At 39.3% G+C, this 22,890-nt stretch overlaps 1 protein-coding gene across 1 annotated transcript; it reads left to right on the top strand.

Moving 5' to 3' along the window:
• The first annotated feature begins 13,556 nt into the window (after window positions 1-13,556).
• Window positions 13,557-21,453, top strand: LOC102477470 (beta-defensin 129-like). The gene is made up of 2 exons (XM_014590211.1): window positions 13,557-13,654; window positions 20,854-21,453. The coding sequence occupies exons 1-2, from the start codon at window positions 13,597-13,599 to the stop codon at window positions 21,291-21,293; spliced, it is 498 nt and encodes a 165-aa protein (XP_014445697.1). The 5' UTR covers window positions 13,557-13,596; the 3' UTR covers window positions 21,294-21,453.
• Window positions 21,454-22,890: the final 1,437 nt, after the last annotated feature.

Genomic DNA, 22,890 nt, shown 5'->3' with positions numbered 1-22,890 from the left:
CCTTAAAATATTATTTTTTAAACATTTATTTATTTATCTGCTTATTTGTTGTGATTGTCAAGCTCCCAAGTCCGAAATTCAAACCACGACTGGTCATGTGGAAATCCAGCACCTTAATCACCACACCTGCTGGCCCCTTAAAATATTTTCTTGAAAGCCAACTATTGAGAGAAAATTATGTATCTGGGTGAAGATTCAACAAAACAGCTACCTCAACTGTTTTAGGTATAAAACAGTAGTTACAAATGGTTGTAAAATTTGGGGAGCAAAAAAATGTATATACTTCAAAACATATAGATAAGCTTTTATAAAGTTAATCCATTGCTTTATATCAGACCAAGATACAACAGAAGATAGTAGGCATACTTTTCCCAGTTGAAATAAATATATCATTCAATAATCCTGCAGTCCTTACAAAATTCATTACTGTCATGCTTCTTTGTCTTTTTCTTCAATCAGAAACTCCTTAAATAGCCCCAATTTTTATTGTCTTCTATTCAAGTGCAAATTCGGGTACTCTGGATTTCAAGTACCACTTACTGGCTAAAGCAAATTCTCTCCCCAGCCTGCTAACTAACTCCAAAACGAATATTCAGAAGGAAGCTACGTGGACAATGTCCAGCATCACCTCCAGTCTGCCCCACCAGATCCAGCAGGTTGGGAATCATGGATTCATCCCGTTCCTCGTCGGCATGCTCTCCCAGGCTGACTTTAAGACACAGAAGGAGGCTGTGTGGGCTGTGATCAACTACACAAGTGGCGAAACAGTGGAGCACATTGTATGCCTCTCCACTGTGGCATCATAGAACCGCTGATGAACCTCTTCACTGTGAAAGATACCAAAGTTATTCTTGTTATCTTGGATGCCATTTCAAATAACTTTCAGGCTGCTGAGAAGATGGGAGAAACTGAGAAACTTAGTATAATGATCGAAGAATGTGGAGACCTGGATAAAATTGAAGCCCTACAAAACCATGAAACTGAGTCTGTGTACAAGGGTTCATTAAACTTGATTGAAAGTATTTCTCTGTAGTGGAAGAGAAAGATCAGAATGTTGTGCTGGAAACTACCTCTGATGGCTGCACCTTTCAAGCGCAGGGGGAAACTACCTCTGATGGCTGCACCTTTCAAGTGCAGGGTGGGATTCCTGGGCCCTCTAACTTCTAGACTGCACAGCTGAAGCACAGAGGTGTTTGTCGTGTGTTGTGTTTGGTATCAGTTTGTCTGTTTCTCTACCAAGAACTCTTCTTAAATGTGGTTGTTATTGTAGCACTTTTTACAACGAAACTATACTTGAACAGTTCCAAACTATACATACCGTATGAAGCTTGTCCTCCAAATGGGTTTCTTATTTCTATGTGGAATTTTATACTTTGCAATGTCCTGTAAATAAAATTACATTCCAACTTTTTCTTAAAAAAAAAAAAAAAAAGAATTAATTTATTTTAGCTTTGTATGTATGTATGTATTTTAATTTGACCAGAGAAGGACAGAGCAAGAGTGAGAGAGAGAAAGTTGACCAGAGGGAATCCAGCGCCCTTAACCACCATACCACCAGCAGCCCCATTATTCTTTTACATTTATATATATATGTATACGGCACAGGCAGTCACCAGAGAGAGAAAGCAAGCTGCCAGGTCCAGGACTTGAACTGTGGGTTGGCCATGTGGGAGTCCAGTGCCTTAACCACCACTCCACCTGCTGGCCCCTTAAAAGATTTTTTTTTATTATTTTAAGGCACTAATTCACAAGAGAAAAAAATTAAAAGCGAACAATATAATGATAAACTTTTGGAAATGGGAAAGCAAATAGATAAATGAGAAGTATTTGAGGATATCACAGAAAACTGGATGCTAAGCTAACAATGGGGAAAAAAAGAGTCAACTAATTTCCTGAACAAATTCCTTTTCATAAATAACCTCCAAACGTGTGAAAAGATAGCATGTAGATAAATGGTAGACGGGGGAAAGCTTTCAGGGTAGAAACCGCTCTGTATCTTAGCTGTAGTGGCATTATAGTTCTGTATGCATTTACTAATATTATTCTGCTTGCCCAAAAAAGGAAAATTTATTGTATGTAAACAATACCACAATATCTTTAAATATATTGTTTATTTATCTAAAAGGCCTTAAAACATGTATGAAGCTTATTCAACAAACTCTTAACCTTAATTCTTTCTGGAGAGGGAGATGAGAGGAGTATCGAGGATGAAGGAACCCGTTTATCAGGTTTCTTGAGTCAATGAGGACCAAAATTCCCTACCTTGTGAAGTGATGCTTTGGTAAATGTTTTTCTTTTCTTCAGCCTCACTTTTCCCATCTGTAATGTGCATGGGTTAGACTAGATGTCCACCAAAGTCTTTGTATTTTAATCTACGAATGCAGCTTAGCCCCCGGCCATGCAGGAGAGGCCCACATAATGTCAGGTACAAGAAATCACTGGGTGGTGAGTGGACAGTGTCTCCACCATGTACACTGTAAACAGAGCCAGATATCTGAAAGTTTCATCCTCAGTATTTTCTTCTTCTGGTGACCCCCAAATTCTCCACACACATAAAGATCACAAAAGTTTCTTTTGCCTCTCTTCCCTGTTCTCGCTGCCATTAATTTTGTACCCTGACACCCAGTGTGATTCTTTTATTTAAATTTCTACAGAGCACACCCAGGGTGACTTTTTTATTTAAATTGCTACAGAGCACACGTGCTTGCCAGAGACAGAGAGAGGGAGGAAGAAAGCACCCGGTGGAACATGGTCACATGGCAATCCCTTCTCCATCTCTCCATCCTATTGGGATTTTGATCACATGTACATACATGCCTGGTGTGTTTTTCACACCACCAGGTCCAAGATTTGAACCACAGAGTCTGCCATGTGCTATCTAGCTCCCTTAGCCACCAGGCCACTGGGATGGCCCTCTTTTTTAATTCACATAATAATTGTCCATATTTATGAAGTATTGTGGGATGTTTTTGATACATCTGTACATTCAACAATCAGGTCATGGTAACTGGCATAGCCATCATCTTAAAATACTATGTGATTTTATATGAAAATTAAATTAATCTTTAAGTACTAGGAATGTGAAGGCCAAATAGATTGTTCATACCAATTAGGAAAATGAAATCTGTAGTAAACAGAAGATTAAGACTCATCAGACAAAAAACAGCTTGTGGGGCCAACAGGTGGCACGGTGGTTAAGGACACTGGACTCCCACATGACCTACTGTGGTTCAAGTCCTGGACCTGGCAACTTGCTTTTCACTCTCTCTCTCTCCCCCCGCCCTGATTGAATTTATAAATAAGTAAATAAATATAAATAAAGTTACATAAAATAATTCTTTTTAAAAAAGAAAGAAAGAGCTTGTAAAATATCCTGTGATTCCTTCAGAGGGCTCACTGGTCAGACATTCACATGCTACTCATGGGGTTAGATTATTGTAAAGTATTATGTTCCTACAAAATGCATCATGCCAACCATTACCAAGGAAAAGAGCCTCTGATGATCCATCCTAACAAGCAGGATTATGACGTACGGCAACACAAGGGCTGGGTTTCCATTCGCTACATTACAGAAGGGCATTGGCAGAATCTTACTTGTAGAGGTGACCACGACATATATCAGAAAGCCACTGTGATGTATATCAGAAAGCCTGACTACCTGGATCTACATCTCCCACTGAAGGTGATCTTCTCTGATGATTTAACGACGTCAAATACTTGCTTTGTCTTTCTGTCATAAACAAATCAATGAGTTCCAGACTTTTGGTACAAATCTATAAAAACAAAAGGAAATTATACCTCATTCACACTTAACCCCAGAAGTGATGCCCACTTCACTTCACATTCCACTGGCAAGAACAAATCACATGGCCACACAGAAGCGAAAGGAATGGGACCCCGGCAACTGCTTCCTACTGGCAGTGACATGCTATGGGAAGGCACCGTGCATTTGAGAGGCAAGTTGGTCATCTCTGCCACAGCATAGAATTCTGCAGCTATAGGGAGGGTGTTGAAAGGAGCTCGACAGTTAAAAGAAAACGTCAAACATCTAACACATAAGGTCATAGGTACTAAAAGATATGTAAGTAGAAACCCCTTTTATGTGCAAACGATAAGTCATCTGGGAAGAAAAGGCAGCAATTTCTGTTGGATATATCCCAGCATTCATCAAAACGAGACTTTTTTTTTTTAAGAGAGAGATTTTTTGCTATAGCACGTGTGCACTTGCTGAAGAGACAGAGAGAGACAGAAAGCAAGAAGTCACCCCCAGGGGATGGCCATGCCTTAATCCCTTCTGCTCTATTCTCTTCTCCAGATTTCGGGCATACATGCACATGTGCCCAGGGTGAGTTTTAAGCCACTGGATCCAGGACTCAAATCACAGTCAACCACGTGGAGTCCAGCAATGTAAGCATTAAGCCATCTGCTGGTCCCAAAGAGGCTTTTTTTAAAAGTTTATTCATTTCTTCCATGAGTAAGAGAGACAGAGAGAGAGGTAGGATTGGAGGAACAAAGAGATGGCACCCTCAAAAGTCTTGAAACTTCAGTTCCACCCAGCTTCAGATAGCCCCAAATCATGGGCACATACATGCTCAGCAATCTCAGACAGATCTCCAACACAAACTATAAACTTTGCCATGAGTGTCGGCCTTGCAAAGCATTGTCTTACTCCACCTGGTTTCAAGAAGACACATTTCTTGGACCAGCAGATGGTGTAGCGGTTACGTCACTGGATCCCCATATGGCTAACTACAGTTTGAGTCTCAGATCCGGTGTCTCAGGCCCACATCTCAAAATCACGCCAGGTGCATGTGCTTGCATGCCCAAGATCCCAGGAGGAGAATTGAGGAGAAGGGATCATGCCATAGCCATCCCCCCCTCCGAGGGGGGGATGATTTCTCACTTTCCCTCTCATTGTCTCTGTTTCTCTCTCTCTCTGGCAAGTGGGTACACTAAGATAAAAAAAAAAAAACTCTTAAAAAAAGAAAGAGAGAAAAGAGACATTTCTTACCAAAGTAATTCAAGCATCTCTGTGAACAGTTAACTAACTATAGGGCTAGATAGTCAGGACACTAACTGGCTTGGGATTTTTCAAAGTGTCTGTGTATGTTGTATGGTACTGACATGTTTTCTTTATATTTGCAGTAATAATGCAAAAGTTCTTTTCATTCACTCAAAACAAATGGCATCGTTACTTCTACTGTTTTTGCTGCTGTTACATAGTTTTATAAGCTAATCTTTCATGTTTCGGACACTTAACACATATCATTTCCTCCTCTAGGGAGTTGCAGGAGCAACTTGTCCCCATCCCACAGCAACCTGTGCACAGTCTCAGTGACTTGCAGAAGGCGTGCTGTGCTACCTTAGCTGGAGGCATGATGGTAAGTCTCTCCTAGGGCTTTGTTCTCTGGCCCATTGCAGAAGTGAGTGTACAGATCATGCTGTGCCTGGGGCGAGGGTCCATTCGTAGGACTGGGAGATGTAAGTCACAGGTACAAGGAGTTTGAGATCGATCTATCCCGCCTGGTGGGTGATTAGAGGCTCCCTGAAAAGCTCATTGTACTTTCCGCTCTGAGCTACCTTGATCACTGAAATCACCTTAGAGTCATATAACCTAGATGGAGGACCTGACTCTGTTTCTAAATGAGGAGAATCTTGGGGCCCTTTATTCTCTAGTTCCCTCACCTGCCTTTGGCATAACAGTTTCTGTATTGCCTTGTTTTGTTTCAGGGAATCGTCACCTCACTGGGACTCTAACAATAACAGGAGAAAGCAAGGGAACAAAGGAGGAGGACAAGAGGCTTCAAGGGGAGGGTGAACTAACATTCCGAGGATACCCACCACATCTAAATACTGTCATTTATGTAATAACGCAACTCAACGGAGTTTGGGCATGGCATCATTGCCGCCGTTTTTAAAATAAGAAAACCGAGGCTCAGAAGATATGAAATTAATTGTCTACGGTCTCATTAATGGATCTGCATTGCCAGTTAAATTAAACCCATTCTGTCTGACTCCAACATTCTGTGTATTTTCCTTCTTTCCCTCTTTATAACCATTTCCATTGGTGAATAAAACCTCTACAAATCAAAATTAGTCTTTCTTCCTCCTCAAAGAAGTGAAACTGTGGTTGGGCAGTGATAAATGGGTAGCAGGGGTGACAGTTTATAGAAGTTATATCACACCCTCAGTAGATTATTGCCGTTTTTAGACTTGAAGCGGTGTTGTGGGAGACTTTCTCAATGGATGTTCCTCATCTGAACCACAGATCATAGAAAATTATCTACATGCCATCTTCTCAATTCTCCCAAATATGGCACAGAAATACCATTTTGATGATTAGAAGGGAAGATAATCCAGTAGACACAATGGACATATTGGAGTGTTAGGACTTAATTCACTTGCAGAAATTTAGTTGATAAAGAAGAGTAGAGGATTTTCTAACATTAGTCAACTGTAAAATAGAGGAAATAAGATCAATTCACTTTGTCCACCAACCTGTGGAAATAAAGAGACTTGGTGGAACTGTAGAGAGAGAGTGACAAAGGTAACTTCCCGTGGTCTGGACAAACCTGAGTCCTTCTATTCGTCACATACTTGGAAGGAAACCTACTCCAGTGAACGTTGCCAGGAGTTATCACAATTAATTCTTATCTTCTTGGGAGGTACTGAAACAAATCTGTACGGAAATCTTATGACCAACAAACACCAATCTGTCACTTTTCCTCCATTTCAAACTTTGCCACTTTTAACCTCTGAAAACCCTGTTGGAAGATAATTAAATCCTGAATAAATAGAATCTCTTCATTTAACTTTCTCATTTCTCTTGTCTTAAACTAATCCTGCTTCTACCTAAAGAGATCCCTTCAACTCAGCACTCTCACTGTGAGATGAGATGCTTCTGAGCATCCAAACGATATTTCTATGCAATGTTCATTTTCCCACTCTTGCATGACACAAGGCCTAAAGGTGGGTATGGCATCTTCACCTCTCTTCATTTTTTTTTTCAATTTGCTGTCAAAAGAGAAAATGGCATCTTCACCTCTCTTCATTTTTTTTTTTTTCAATTTGCTGTCAAATGTGTATGCTCACCAAAGAGAAACAGAAAGAAACAGAGAGGGCAAGTGAGAAAGACTGCCCCAGGGGGTGTTGGTCACACAGCAGTCCCTTCTCCTGAATTCACCTCTTGGGATATTTTAGATATGTAACCATGTGTTTTTTTAAGTCATTGGGTCTAGGACTCCAACTACACAATTGACCATTTGTATCCAGCTTTATTAACCACCACACTACTGGTTGGCTCGCCAATGCTATTTTGAAAGCATTACTTGTCTAGTCTAAAATCTCTAACTATTCAACACTCACATTAGCTCCCTTTAACATATCTTTAGCATCTTCCCCTTTATATTCTAATAGCAGCCCCTCATCTATTGAGGACTTGAGCATTTTGCCTGGTTATGTCTATTCTGATTCTTTCCTTTATTATTAATGATTTCAGCATTCATGTGAAAAGCTACCCAATTCTACAAATTATCAGTTATTTGTCCTCTTTAATGTCAATAATTCACATGCTACTTCACTCCAGATCCCATGGTCATACCCTTTTGCAAACCATCACCAGTGACTACATACTCAAAATCTGAAGTTCAGATAGCACCTTCTCCAATCACACTCACACTCCCTTTCAGCTCCCCTCATTTTGCTATTATGGAATATCTTTTCTTTGAATTTATGAAGACCTCTACGTCCTTAACTCAAATACATTCCATGTATCAAGCAGACTCTTCCCTCTTCACTTTTCTTTATCAGCCTCAACTCCACGGTTCATCACTTCAAGAACTCCCTTGTCAACAACCTCAAATTCCAAACATCATTACTCTTCCGCACCCACCAGTGTGAAATAAATACGACTCCAGATCTTTTTATGTTTTTAAAGTTTAGTTCATTTCTTTTATTAGCTCATACACAATTACTTGTCTTCTGGTTTGTTGAAGCAGTGAGTCAGACAACATTTACCACAATAATATCTGTCAAAATGGCTGTCCATAAGAACTCCAGCACCACATTCATCTGAAGGGCACTCCCAATAAAGGCAACTAATTTTGCCCTTTTCATCCATCTTACTATATTTCAGGACGGCCAGCTTAACCTTCTTTCTCTTATGCTTACTCTTCTTGGGAGTGATATAAGACTTCTTAGCACCACCATGAAACCTCAACACAAGATGAAGCATGGACTCCTTTTGGATGTTGTAGTCAAAGTAACTCCATCTTACAACTACTTGCTAGCAAAGTTCAATCTTTGCTGGTCAGGAGAAATTCCTTCATTATCTTAGATTTTGGCTTTTACATTTTCTATAATATCTGACATTTCAGCCCCGAGGGTGATGGTCTTCCCCATAAAAGTTTTGTCAAAAATCTGCATATTGATGATTATGGTAAAATAGCTTAGTGCCTTACTATAAATCAAAGCAATATCTAGAAGTTAGGTGTGTCATTACCAAGCACTCACATTCTTCACAATGCCACTTTTATTAATACTTAATTAAGAATAGGCTTGATAAAACAGAGAAATTATTAATTTTATTGACTCTCTTGAGTAAAGTCTTTCTTCTTTTGTTAAAGAATTATATAATTTTTTAACTTATTGTTATTATTATTATTTCTTAAGTTGTTTTAGGGAGCTTGCACTCACCAGTAAGAGAGAGAGAGCAAGAGAGAGAAAGTGAGAAAGCAAGGCATCAAATCCAGGACTCAAACTGTGCTCAGTCATGTGAGAGTCCAGCTCCTTAACCACCATGCCACCTGCTGGCCCTGAGTAAATGTTTTTCTAATTTTCAAGTAAACTAAAGTAAACACAAGACCTGAAGTATCTCTGGGCAAACAAAGACAGGTAGGCCTCATAAATGATCTTTACTTTGTTCAATTGGCAAACATAGCAAAACTTAATTTCAGCTATATCTTGTAAATGTTTCTATGAAAGGAAAACAGAACTAAACTCAAACAATTAAAAGTAGCCAGCTACCTCATAATTATATTACTAGGGACTCTGGAGCAGAACAGGCCTAGTGGAGCCAGCAATTGGCATGATGGTTAAGGTGTTAGATCCCACTTGGCCGACCGTGGTTCGAGTTCTGGACCTGGTGGATTGCTTTTTCATTCTTCTTCTCTCTCTGTCTCTCTCTAGTCAAATCAAAGATACTAATAACTAAAATCAAATAAATAATTATTTTAAAAAGAAACAGGCCAAATAAGATAACTTTATAACTGTAACCAGCCAAATACTTTCTTTCTTTTACTTCCATGTTCACTGTAGAAAGCAGAGACCTCAAACCACTTCTGGTTTGAAACTACCTGATTCATAAATCATTGTTTGCACAAATAAATTATTTTAAATTGTGTTGTTTCTCAGTTTACTTTATAAAACCAATATTCTGTGTAATAAAATGAAATGTGTATATAAAGCATTTCTGGAGTATAAGGTATGATGGTCATCTTTAGAAAAATCATTTGAGCAATTATATGGACTTAAAACTGAACTAGTCACTTTTTTACGAAATGTCCATTTTACTTGAAAGAATGGCCAACAAAGACTCAGATACACGGCAGACATTTTCCCAGAAATTAGCAAAGTCAGTTTGCCATTTCAAAGAAAATAGCTGTCATCTTTACCATTGTTCTTCTAACAATGTATGGCCAAAATTCTTCTATCAAAAAATGAGGTCAAGGCTGTCCTCAAGGGAGCTGGACCCCATATGGATGGCTACAGTTCAACTCCTAGCCATAGTAGCTTGAAAAACGATCCAGGCACAAGTGTGTGTGTGCCCAAAATCTTGTTGGAATGGAGAAATGAAGGAGAAGATACTGGGCATGACTACTACACTCCTTTGGATGTGGTCTTTCACATGAGTGCACACACCCTCTGGCAATAAAAAGAAAAAAGAAGTGAAATCAATGTTGAATCAAATTTCATTCTTTTGTAAAGCACCACAGTATTCGAGAATAACTAATCACCTATTAATCATGATAAACATTTATGTTCATTTTATTTTGCTTTCACTCTTCTTTGCAATATACCAGCAAACATCTTTCTTCCTTGACTGTGTATGTGTTCAAATATTTTTGAAAGAGGATTGCCGAATAAATTGGTGGGATAAAAAGTATATACATTTCAAATTTTACAATGTTGAAGGAAAACACTATTAACACAAAATTACATAACCAGTAAAAGTATTCTTCTGAAATTAAAGATTAAATAAAGACATTATCAGATGAAGGAAGACTAGCAGAATTCCTCTAAGAGAAGTGCCAAAGAAACATCTTCAGACAAGAGAAAAATGGAACTTCAAATGAAGAAAGAACGACAGAAATGATAAATATTTGTGTAAATATAACAGGCTAGTTTTCCTCTTAAGTACTTGAAAATAGACATGGCAATGCTTCTAACACTGCCTGGTGGAGTTTTGGGTGTATGTAGATGTACTATACATGACAAATATACCACAGAGAAAGCAAAGTAACTTATAAAATGGCAAATTTTCTATCTTTCACTTGAAATGATAAAGTACTAATTTTATCTAGACTGTTTAAAATTACCTTGTACATTCTAATCCCTAGATAAATCATTTTAAAACTACATAAAGAAATATAGTCAAGGGCCGGATTCATGGCTGGGTGGTTAGGGAGCCAGATCCCACATGGCTGACTGCATGTGGCTACTTGAAACATACATCAGGCACATGTGCATGTGTGTCCAAATTTCTAACAAGATGAAGAAATAGAGAAAAGAATGCAGTATGACCATGCCCCATTGTGGGGTGCTTTCTCCCTCTCCCTCTTCCTCTCCCTCTCCCTCTCTCTCTCTGTCTCTATGTCTCTCTCCGGTAACTGCACACAATCTCTGACAAATTTAAAAATAAAAATGTGAAAAACTCAATAAAGAGGCCCGACAATGTCACAGCAGTAAAACATGTCAGTCCTCTCACTAAAGAAGGCTGCTGGTTTGTGTCTGGAGACCACCCGGGGTGTACCAGGCTCATGTGTGTCCATGATCCAGACAGGATGGAACTGGAGGTTGGACTGTGACGTCTAGACCCTACTGAGGTTGCTGTATCTCTGTCTCTCTCATTCATGGGATAAATAAATAAACATTCTAATAAAGAAATTCTTTTTTTTTACCTAATTAACCCATTTATTATAGGCTGGCGGTATTCCAAATGTCTATGGAGCTTCTACTGGTCTTTCAATTCCTTCAGTCTTCTGATGGCAGACTTTACTGTGACAGCCGAAGTGGTGTCGTAGGTCCACGCCCCACTGGCTACCGTTTTCATGCAGGAACCACAGTGCCAGATCCCCACAGCCCGTCTCTCCATCTCAGTTTTGCCACAGAAGGAGCAAGTGTACTTGGCGTGATTTCAGTTTTCTTCACCATTTTCTGGAGGGAGACACCATAGCGGGTCCCATATTTACCAATAATGCTGACCTTTTGGTCCGTTTAGCCATATGGCCGTCAGCCAGGTCCCAGCCCAGAGAGCCTAATAAAGAAATTCTTAACAATAGTAATAATAGTAACTTGTATTTATTTAGATTTTTTTTAAATCAATTAAAAAAAAAAAAAAACCTGAAGTAAACCAATGTTATTCTATTCTTGTTTCCTTGTCCCCACCTTTTAAAACCCACTGCTCTGAAGCAAGCAGGTGGTATAATTGTTGGGGCACTGGACTCCCACATCAACCGTAGTCCAAGTCTAAGACCTGGCTTTCTCACTTTCCCTCTCTCACTCTCACTCTGGTGGGCGTGCATGCCCTGCAGCAAATTTAAAAATAATAATAATGATAAATTAAATAAATAATTCATTTTTTAAAAATCCACTGCTCTGCCATTGCTCAGTGGGAGCTCTATATCTATTTTGCTGGTGAACAGAAGCTGCCCTAATTTGTAAATGACAAATAAAACCAACCAGATCTATATATTTTTTAAAAATACAGAAATTAAAAGGGATTTTTTAAATAATTATTTTATTTAACTTTACTTATTTACTTATTTTCATTTATTATTTTAATTTGACCAGAGAGGGACAGAGTGCAAAAGAGAGAGAAGGAAAGTGAGAAAGCAAGTCAGGACTCAAACTGCAGTTGGCCATGCGACAGTCCAGCACCCTTAACCACCATGCCACCTGCTGGACCCCAAAAGGGATATTTTTAAAAATTCAAATAATCGGGACCAGCAAGTGGTATTGTGGTTAAGGTGCTAGATTCCCACATGGCTAAACACAGTTCAAGTCTTGAATCTGGCAGCTTGTTTTCTCTTTCTCTCTCTTTCTCTCACTCTCTGGTGAGTCCACATGCCCTACAACAAATTAAAAATAAATAAATAAAACTGGGTTCAACAGGTGGCATAATGGTTAAGGGCACTGAACTCCCACATGGCCAACCGTGGTTCAATTCCCAGACCTGGCAACTTTCTTTCTCTCTCTCTCTTTCTATCCCTCTCTGGTCAAATTAAAATAAATAAATAAAAATAATAATTCTTAAAAAAAAAGAACTACAATATACATTAAATAAGTTGAAAATTCATAAGAACTGTATTTATTTTTTAAATATGCTATAAACAAAACAGAAATGTTGGAAAAATGCAATGATAGCTATTGAACTCATAGGAAGGCTTGAACATCAGGAAGGCAAATAACCAGGGAAACTCTAAAGACTTAAACAATTACTGATGTGCAAAGCTGATTATCTTAAATATCTGGGTTCCTTGGAAAAATTATCAGAGGGACTGGCAGGTGTCATGGCGGTTATGGCATTGGACTCCCATGAGCAGATCATGGTTCAATTCCCAGACCTGGCAGTTTGTTTTCTCACTTACCCTCTCTCCCTTTCTCTGTCTCTGTCTGGTCAAATTATTAATAATAATAGATAAATTAAATTAAACTTTAAAAATTCTTTAAAGAAAAAATATTGCAGGAAAAAGCAGCTTATTGGTAGGCTTGGTTCTCCTCTTTCCCCTGGGTCACATCAGTTATGATCAAGGAATCATGGCAATATACTATAATATTCCTGCTTCTAGAGGATGTGAGAATGATCATAAACTCAAAAGTTGAAGTAGGCCAATAGATGCCTCCAACAAACTTATTCAAGAAACATGTTTGCAAAGTTTGTATGTTGATCCACTATCATGCTGGCTACTGGAGACGCCTGTAAAATTAACTAAATAATAATAAACAAGCTAGAATCCCTAATCTCCTCCAACTCTTCTGATTCTCATGTACCAACTGTCAATTCTAGGCATAATTGGGCTGACAAACAGCAAATCATATCTGTAGCATTGGCCCTGCTCTAACATTAAGGATAAGTACAGGTGGATCACTCTTTTGTATCTTACGTAGCTTATGCTTCCTCCTAGAATCAAGAGAAGGAAATTCATTGCATACTGGCATTTGGGAAAGGCTGCTATCCAATGTAAGTACTGTGTGCAGCACACAAACCTCCTTTGGCTGCACATCACTGCTTATAGCCGGAGGCCATGAAGAGGCCAATAAAGGCCTGAGCTCGAGATCACCCACCCAGACCCAAGCCTCCCTCTCTGTCATCCAGCCATGAAGCTCCTCTTTCCTATCTTTGCCAGCCTTATGCTACAGTACCAGGTGAACACAGGTAATGTAGACTATTGGGTTTAAGAGGGGTCAGTGTAAGGAAGCAGAGACTCGGCCATCCATGACAATGGAAATCCAAAGAAATAATAAAAGATGGATTGCTCAAACAGATGGCCGAAGAGCTTACCTATTGCATGAAATATGTACCATCCTCAATGCATCCCCATAGGCGCCAATCCAAATTCATGGAGACCCCCAGGGGGTTATAGGGAAAACAGGGTATTTTTGGTATATTTAGCAGCCTTTTTGCTGTATACATATCTATCATTCTGAGACTCGGTCCAGGTCTACCTCATTTTTCCTCTATTCTAATTTAAGCCATCTCTTGAAGCAAAGGTTTCTATGTTTATCCCATGGTGAAGGAAAAATGAAGTCCTTATTTTCATGCTTAGGAAAACCGATTGGGATCCAGTAAACAGATCCAGGTCTGTGTTCTCCATCTCAACTTTTTCAGGTTTTTAAAGTCTTCTTCCTTTACTCAGCCTTTGTCTTCTTAGAAACTGCCAAACTACCTGGGGCCAGCAAGTGACATGGTAGTTAAAGGCGCTGGACTCCCACATGGCCGACTATGGTCCAAGTCTTGGACCTGGTGGCTTGCTTTCTCACTTCCTCTCTTTCTCTCTGTCCATCTCTAATCAAACTGGAAAATAATAATGATAATAAATTTTTTAAAAGTTAAATAAAATAATTCTTTAAAAAAAAAAAAAAGAAAAGAAACTGCCAAACTACCATAAGAACATCGAGAAATGCATTATAGCCGTAGGCTGAACCAGAGGACTCGTCATTGGTTTTGGAAAAGCAGGGAGAAGTACTGAGACTTGTTGCACAATACAACTATCTCCCAGATATTTAGAACAATTAACAATGGGTCAGGGAAGGGAAAGTAAAAGAGTCAACGATGTTTGTAATGTTGTTTAGGGTTCTGAGACCCAAAGAGAATAGTATTACCAACAGCAAGTATGACTATTGTGTTGGATAAAGTAATTTAACCACTTTGAACTTTAAATTCTATATGAATATGTGTGCAAGGGAATATTATTCAACAAAATGTCATTTGAGATAACAAGGGTAAGCTTAGAGGACATTATCATTAAGTGAAATAAGACAGGCATAGGAAGAGAAACATCACATGTTCTCATATATGGAAACTAGAAAGGGTGACCTCATAAAAGTGGAGAACAGAGGGGCCAGTAGGTGGCACCATGGTATAGGCTGGATTCCCACATGGCTGACCACAGTTCGAGTCTCGGACCTGGCAGCTAGCTTTCTTACTTTACTTCTCTTCTCTCTGGTCAGCTTCAAAAAAAAAAAAAAAAAAATGGATGGTGGCAAGGAATAAAGTAATTCTAAAAAAAAAAGAAGTAGAGGGACCAGCAGTTAGTGTAATGGCTATGTCGCTGGACTCCCATGACCGTGGTTCGAGTCCCGGACCTGGCGGCTTAAACTCAGGCTGGACATGTGTGCATGTGTGCCCAAGATCTGGAGAGGAGAATGGAGGAGAAGGGATTGCAGCGTGGCCATCCTCCCTGGGGGGTGATTTCTCGCTTTCTGTCTCTCCGTCTCTCTCTGTCTTTCTGGCGAGCACACACGCCCTATAGCGAAAAACCTCTCAAAAGAAAGAAAGAAAGAAAGAAAGAAAGAAAGAAAGAAAGAAAGAAAGAAAGAAAGAAAGAAAGAAAGAAAGAAAGAAAGAAAGAAAGAAAAAAATAGCTTAAAAATTAATTCTAGAGGCTGGTAAGAGAGGCTAAATAGAGATGTTGGTTAACAGAAGCAAAATTACAGATAGATAATAGGAACACATTCTAGTGTGGTAAAGCACAGTAGGGTAACTGTAATTTAGTAGGTACCAAACTCCCATATAAATAGCTAACAATGTACTGTATATCTGAGCGTATCTAAAAAAGAGGATTTTTTTTTTATTGCTAGGGAGCATGCATACTGTCCAGAAAGAAAGAGAAAGAAAATACCCTCCAACAGGGCATGGCCATGCTACAGTCCTTCTTCCTCCATTTCTCCTTCCGTCCAGGATTTGGGCACATGCATGCCTGGCATGTTACCCAAGCACTGGGGACTGAGACTCAACTGCACTTATCCACATGGGGTCCAGTTCCCAAAAACAGTACCTAACCTACATTATGGGACCATCCCTATAAAAAGAAGATTTGGAATTTTGCAACAGAGTAATGATAATGATAATGATGAGATGATGGGTTTTAACCATGACCTACTTTACTCTTATACTGAAAAAATCATATTGTACCCCATAAATATGTACAGTTATTATATGTCAATTTAAAATGCTTCCCAAAATTTCACATGAATGTAACGAGGTTCTTAATACAAATGCTTCCACTGAAAGAATTCTGTGTTTTATATTTGGTATTTGAGATGACAGTCTGGAAATGTATCTGAACATTAATTAAAAATTATTTGAAGTTATATGGAAAATCAGTTGAATAATTAAATGAGTGAGGGAGAAGAGTTTTCTTGATTCAGAAAGAAAGGTGAGATAAGTTGGATATGTCATACAGTTGGTGAAGATGAGAAGCTACACTGCACAGGGAATTTAGAGCTACAGACGACAATAGAGGAGTTATCTTTTGTTTGTTTTTGGAGTGGTTTTTGCTATAGAGTGCATGCGCTCACCAGAGAGACAAACAGAAAGTGAGAAATCACCCACTAGGAGGGATGGCCATGCAACAGTCCCTCCTCCTCCATTCTCCTCTTTGGATTTTTTTTTTTTTTGAGAGGTTTTTTGCTATAGGGCGTGTGTGCTTGCCAGACAGACAGAAAGAGACACAGAGACAGAAAGTGAGAAATCACCCCCCCGGGGGGATGGCCACACCGCAATCCCTTCTCCTCCATTCTCCTCTCAGGATCTGCGGCACGCACGCACATGCGCCGGGTGTGAGTTTTAAGCCACCGGGTCCAGGACGTGAACCGCGGTCGACTACACGGGAGTCCAGCGACATAGCCATTACACTAACTGCTGGTCCCTTGGATCTTTTTTATTTTTAATATTTTAGATTATTTAATGATATTGTGGTTGTGGGTTTTTTTATTTTTTTGTTTTTAATTAATTAATTAATTTACATTCATTCATTGAGCATGGTCACAGCATACAAAATGTGATTTCCCATCCAGAATATGCTGCATAGTGGCTTAATCATACATGTTATCATCAGTAATTTTCCATTTCTAGTTTCATATATATATTTTCCCCCTATTTCTTACCCTCTGCCATTTCCCACCCTCCTCCCACACTATATCAGGTGTCCACAGTTGTTTTCCATTCCTTTTTTCCCCCACATTTTATTGATCCACAAAATTTATTAAATAACTACTTTCAACAACAAGCTCTGCTGATATATACATATCTATGAATACATGTCTGACTTTAGGCATGAACACTCTGAGTATGAATATACTATAAGGTAGCACCTAGCTGATGCTATCTAGCTTTCTATGGTCATTATGTATGTATTTTTACTGTATTTTTTAATTTCAAGAAAAGCAGATTTAGCTTTAATAAAGAAATGCTAAGGAAATATGCTTAAAACTTAAAGCCAGGAAACAGGTTAGGATTCTGTTAAATAGTAGGTACATGAACCTATGGACAGCTCAAGACAGGACAAAAATCTTTAAAGCTGGACAACAAAGGCTAGAAGAAAATCAGCAATATTTTAGTCAAAAGTCACAAAATGCTATTTCACAGGTTCAGTCTCATGTACTTAATCTATCTTCTGTTGTGGTTCGATCTTCCCAATTGAATTCTGGGATATAATATTCAACTCCAGACTTGTCCCCACAATTAGGCTGGCCATTTTCTTAGTTTTTGAACTCTTATTTCTGTGTGTCTGCATTTAATTTTCCTGATATAGCACTCCCTGCAGAACTTCTTGGAGATCTGGTCTGGTGCTGGTAAATTCTTTCAGGTTTTGTTTATCTGAGAATGTTCTTGTCTTTTCTTCCCATATGAAGGATAATCTTGCTGGGTAAAGTATTCTTGGTTGAAATTGCTTTTCCCCTAACACTTTGAAGATATTTTCCCATTCTTTTCTCACTCATATTGTTTCTGATGAGAAGTCTCCTGTTAACCTGATGGGATATCCTTTGTAGCTAACTTGCTGATTTTATCTTGCCAATCTTAGTATCTTGTCTTTATCTGTGGTTTTGCTCAATCTGGCTATAATGTGTCTTGGGGAAGATTTTCTTGGGTTGATTCTATTGGGGGTCCTTTTTATTTCTTGGAACTGGATCTTCGAATGCCTCTCTAGGTTTGGAAAGTTTTCCTCCAGGATTCATAGAATAGATTGTCAATGCCCTTATGAGTCTCTTCCCCTTCTGGGATCTTCTGGGATACCAATTATCCCAATGTTTGGACGTTTGATGGTAACTAGTATTTCTCATATAATATTCTCATTTTGGGGGACAATTTTCTCAGTCTTCTTGGTGGATTTTTCTAGGCCAGTGATTCTACCTTCTACATCTGAGATTTGATTTTCAGTAAGATCTAGTCTGCTTTTAATACTTTCAAGGGAAGTTTTGACTTCCTGTATTATAGTCTTTATCTCTAACAGGTTCATTTCATTCTTTTTTATAGTGTGAATTTTCTCTTTTAGATCTTGCAAGAATTTCCTCACCTCCTGAAGCTCATCGGCTCCTTTCCCCTGCCTCTTCAGCAGTTCACTGTCTCTCTTCTCTTCAATCTCTGTGAGCTTTGTCACCATAAAAATTCTAAATTCTTTATCTGACATTTCCATGAATTTCATCATACTGTCTGAGGATGAAGAGGAGTTATTATTTTTCCTTGGAGGAGATGTATTTTCTTGTTTTTCCCTATTTCTTGTGACTCTGCGGTGATTTCTAGTCAACTGATGGATGGTGTGTTTCTTCCTATGTCTTGAAGTTTAATCTTAGTGTTCAGAGGTGTGCAGGAGGAGGTGATCTGCAATCTTTCTTCCATTCTGTTCTCACTTTTTATGCATCAGAATCAGTGGTAATACAGGAATATTCTGACCCTAATTGTATCCAGATGTTTAGGTCCCGTTCACTTGGACCTGTCTAGCCACTTAGTAGTGTGTAAGGAGAAAAGACAATGAGGAAAAAAAAAAAAAAAAAAAAGAAAAGAATGAGAGAAAAAGAAAGAAGAAAATATAAAATAGGGGCCAGCAGTTAGCGTAATGGCTATGTCACTGGACTCCCACGTAGTCGACCACGGTTCGAGTCCTGGACTCTGTGGCTTAAACTCATGCCGGGCGCGTGTGCATGTGTGCCCAAGATCCCAAGACGAGAATGGAGGAGAAGGGATTGCGGCATGGCCATCCCCCCTGGGGGGTGATTTCTCGCTTTCTGTCTCTCTGTCTCTCACTGTCTGTCTGGTGAGTATATGTGCCCTATAGCAAAAAACTCTCCCCAAAAAAAAGAAAAGAAAAAGAAAATTTAAAGAAAAAGAAAAAAGGATAATAAAGAACTATAGATTTTAATTTTAAAAAGTAAAAATTGAAAACAGTGTGGCACACAATATTCACAGCTGAAGTTCAGGATCCTATAGAGATGGGCCTGGGTTTGTGCCTTTCCTAAATAGAATGGGGAGAAGCACCTATTAACACAATAAAGGGGCTTGAGAGCCCAGAGAATACTTAACCTTAAAAAAATTATTTTTTAATTAAAAGACTAGAGGAGACACAGAGAGACAGAGAAATGGAGAGAAAGAGACAGGTAACACTACCCACTAGAAATAAGTGAAAAAGAAGTCTCAGCAGAAAATCTTCATTTTAAGTCTCTGAAAGCACTAGTTCACAGCTGAAGTTCAGGATCCATGTAGAGCTTCTTTTGAGATCTTGGGCACGCATGTACACGCACCCAGTGTGAGTTTAAGCCACCTGGTCCAGAACTCCAACCACAGTCAACTACATGAGAGTCCAGCAACATAGTCATTCTGCCATCTGCTGGTCCCTAGAGGAGTTATCTTGATAGAGATGACTTCTGTGGGACAGTGTTTAGAGAGACTGACAGTGATAGAAGACCAGGTTCCAGGAGTAACAGGGATAGAAGATGTTAAACAAGGAATGGTCCAGGACCACTGGGATCGGGAAGCACTCTGAAAATCATATTGATTTGGGGCCAGCAGGTGGCGTAGTGGTTAAGGTACTGGACTCCTGCCTGCCAGTCGTGATTTGAGTAAGCAGACCTGGCAGCTTGCTTTCTCACTTTCCTTCTCTCTCTTTCTCTCTATTTCTCTGGTCACTTTTTATATAATAATAAATAAATAAATAAATATTTTTAAAAGTCTTATTGATTCTCTTTTGAAATTCTTTCTGATATTAGTTTTTATTTTTCTGATATTAGTTTTATGACAGCTCTTACTCTCATTTGTATTTCCTATGATCGTGGGAATGGGATAGTGATGTCCCACAGTGTCCAGGCTTGAGTTAGAAGTCTACAATACCGGGACCAGCAGTTGGTTTAATGGCTATGTTGCTGGACTCCCATGTAGCCGACCGTAGTTTGAGTCCCAGACCCAGTGGCTTGCATGTGTGCCCAAGATCCCAAGAAGAGAACAGAGGAGAAGGGATTGCAGCATGGCAATCTCTAGAGGGTGATTTCTGGCTTTCCGTATCTCTGTCTCTCTGGCTAGCACATGCACCCTATAGCAAAAACAAAACAAAACCCTCTCCAAAAATAAAAAATGAAGCCTAAAATACTTTCCTAAAAACAAATGATTGGGGGCCCGGCAGGTGGTGTGGTGGTTAAAGGCGCTGGACTCCCACATGGCCGACCATGGTGTGAGTCCTGGACTTGGCATCTTGCTTTCTCACTTTCCATCACACTCTCTCTCTCTCTCACTCTGTCCCTCTCTGGCCAAATTAAAATAAATAAGTAAAGTTAAATAAAACAATTCTAAAAATAAAAGTTAAGAAAAAATTATTGGGCTCTATATGCATCTTTCCTCTGTGTGTCCTTAGATTTGTAAAGTTATTCAAGGAAGGAAGACGAAAGAGGGGATTTATTTTTAATTCCAGTGGTACACAGAGATCCTCTTGGCCTGCCCCAGTGCCTCCATCCACATCCCTCAACGCTAGACTTAAAATTGAGTTTCACAAATTCTCTTATACTCTGTTCATCTCCCTCTAGCAATTCTGACATCATTTCTAGTTGTTAACCTTGGCCCAATGGTTTTCTCTTTTCTTTGTGCAGAATTCCTTGGCATAAGAAGATGTTTGATGGGTTTTGGGAGATGTAAGGACAATTGTAATACAGATGAAAAAGAGATACAGAAATGCAAGAAGAAAAAATGTTGTCTTGGGCCAAAAGTGGTTCAAGTGATAAAAGCCTACCTACAACACGAAATACCCCATGTCCTTGGTGACGATTCCCCAGAAATGCTAAAAAGTGCCAAGAATTCTAGTCCCATGATACAATCAAAACATATTTTATCTGTTCTCCCCAAAATCAAACTCGGCCTTTTTGACAGTACCAACTCTGTTATACCAAATGCCACCCTTGTGAACTCCGCCATCACCAATGCCATGACTTCAAGACATATGCCATATGCTGCTACTTCTACCAAGAGTGACACCAAGAAAAGCAGAGATTCTGCCATTGCATCCCCACCACCAAAATCACCACCACCCTAGGTGCTGCCAAGACCGCTGCTGGTGCTGGAGGAAGCAGATGAGCAAGTGATGCGGGTCTCTCCCCTGAGACACCAAGTTCCTCTCTATTTCATGTAACTAAAATGAAACATAGAACTGTTTCTTTTGTCATCACTGATTCAATAAATACTGTTTAAGCACCTACTGTTTACATAATGTTTTAGTTTTCACAGGAGCCTCACAGAGGATAGAGAGCTAAGGAGACGTGGGATTTTAAGTTTACATGTCCAGGAGAATGCAAGCACCAGCAATACTGACTACTGACTACAGCACTGAGCCAAGGATGATCCATATGAGGGCTCTGTAACAAGCATTCATAGCTCTCCAATGGTGTGTGATTCCTGGGTCCACAGGAAGGAAAACATCAAAAGACATATTCTTTTCTTATACATTTTGGGGGTAAAGGCTTATATGCAAAATAGAAAATAGAACAGGAGAAATCAGGCACAGGTTTTTTTTGTTTTTATTTTTTTGGTTTTTTTAGAGAGAGATGTTTTGCTATAGGGTGTGTGCACTCGCCAGAGAAACAGAGCCAGAGATAGAAAGTAAGCAATCATCCCCCAGGTGGGATGACCATGCCATAATTCCTCCTCCTCTCGGAATTTTGGGCACACACATACACTCACCTGTTGTGAGTTTTAAGCCACTGGGTCTGGGACTTGGACCGAGTCAATGGTGCAAGAGTCCAACAATATAACCATCATGCCATCTGCTGGTCCCCACAGGTAGGTTTCTAAATATTGGGTTGTCAGAAGTCATATACATTTTTACATAGAAAAACAAACAAAATAGGTCATGACTTTTCCAACAACCAAATATATTAAAAAAAAAAATCCTAATTAGAAAAAAAGGCAGAAAAACAATTTTTTAAAGAATTATTTATTTTATTTTATTTATTCAGTCACTTATTTTGATTTGACCAGAAAGAGACACACAGAGACAGAGATAGAGGGAAAGTGAGAAAGCAAGCCACCAGGTCCAGGACTCGAACCATTGTCAGCCTCATGGGTGTGTTCAGTACCTTAACCAGCATGCCACTTGCTGGTCCCTTGGGAAAATAATTTGATATATATAAATAACTTTATAACTTTATATACATAACTTATTTATTTATTTTGCTATGGAGTAAGTGTGCTCACCAGAGAGAGAGTGGGAGGTGGGGAGTGAGTAAGCATTTCCCAGAGGTCTGGGATGGTTATCCTTCAATCCCTTCCCTTTATTCTCTTCTCAAGATCTTGGGCACTCACACAAATGGACCTGACATATGTTCCAAGGTGCTTGATCCAAGATTTGAACCATGCAATCAGCCATATGGGATCTAGTCTCCTTAACCATCACACTCCTGGCTGGCCCAATAATATGTTTTATTTAATGTACTATATCCAAAGCATATCAACATGTAATCATCAAAAATTATTTGTGAGGTTTTCTCCTTCAATTGCCAGAGAGCACGTGCACTTGTGAGAGAGGGGGATAGAAAACCCCCTAGTGGGGCGTGGTCATGCTGAGGTCACTTTTCCTATATTTCTCCATCCTGCAGGATTCTGGAGCTTACACGAACACATCTGGCGTGTTTTTA

Source organism: Tupaia chinensis, unplaced genomic scaffold (genome assembly GCF_000334495.1).
Source record: "Tupaia chinensis unplaced genomic scaffold, TupChi_1.0 Scaffold000418_1, whole genome shotgun sequence".
Lineage (NCBI taxonomy): Eukaryota > Metazoa > Chordata > Mammalia > Scandentia > Tupaiidae > Tupaia > Tupaia belangeri.
This window is presented reverse-complemented; position numbering and strand designations above follow the sequence as displayed.

Excerpts from the sequence above, each read along its gene's own strand:
- LOC102477470 (XM_014590211.1), top strand. The coding sequence starts at position 13,597 with ATGAAGCTCCTCTTTCCTATCTTTGCCAGCCTTATGCTACAGTACCAG. Across the intron at positions 13,655-20,853 it reads ACAGTACCAGGTGAACACAG|AATTCCTTGGCATAAGAAGA; the intron begins GTAATGTAGACT and ends TTCTTTGTGCAG.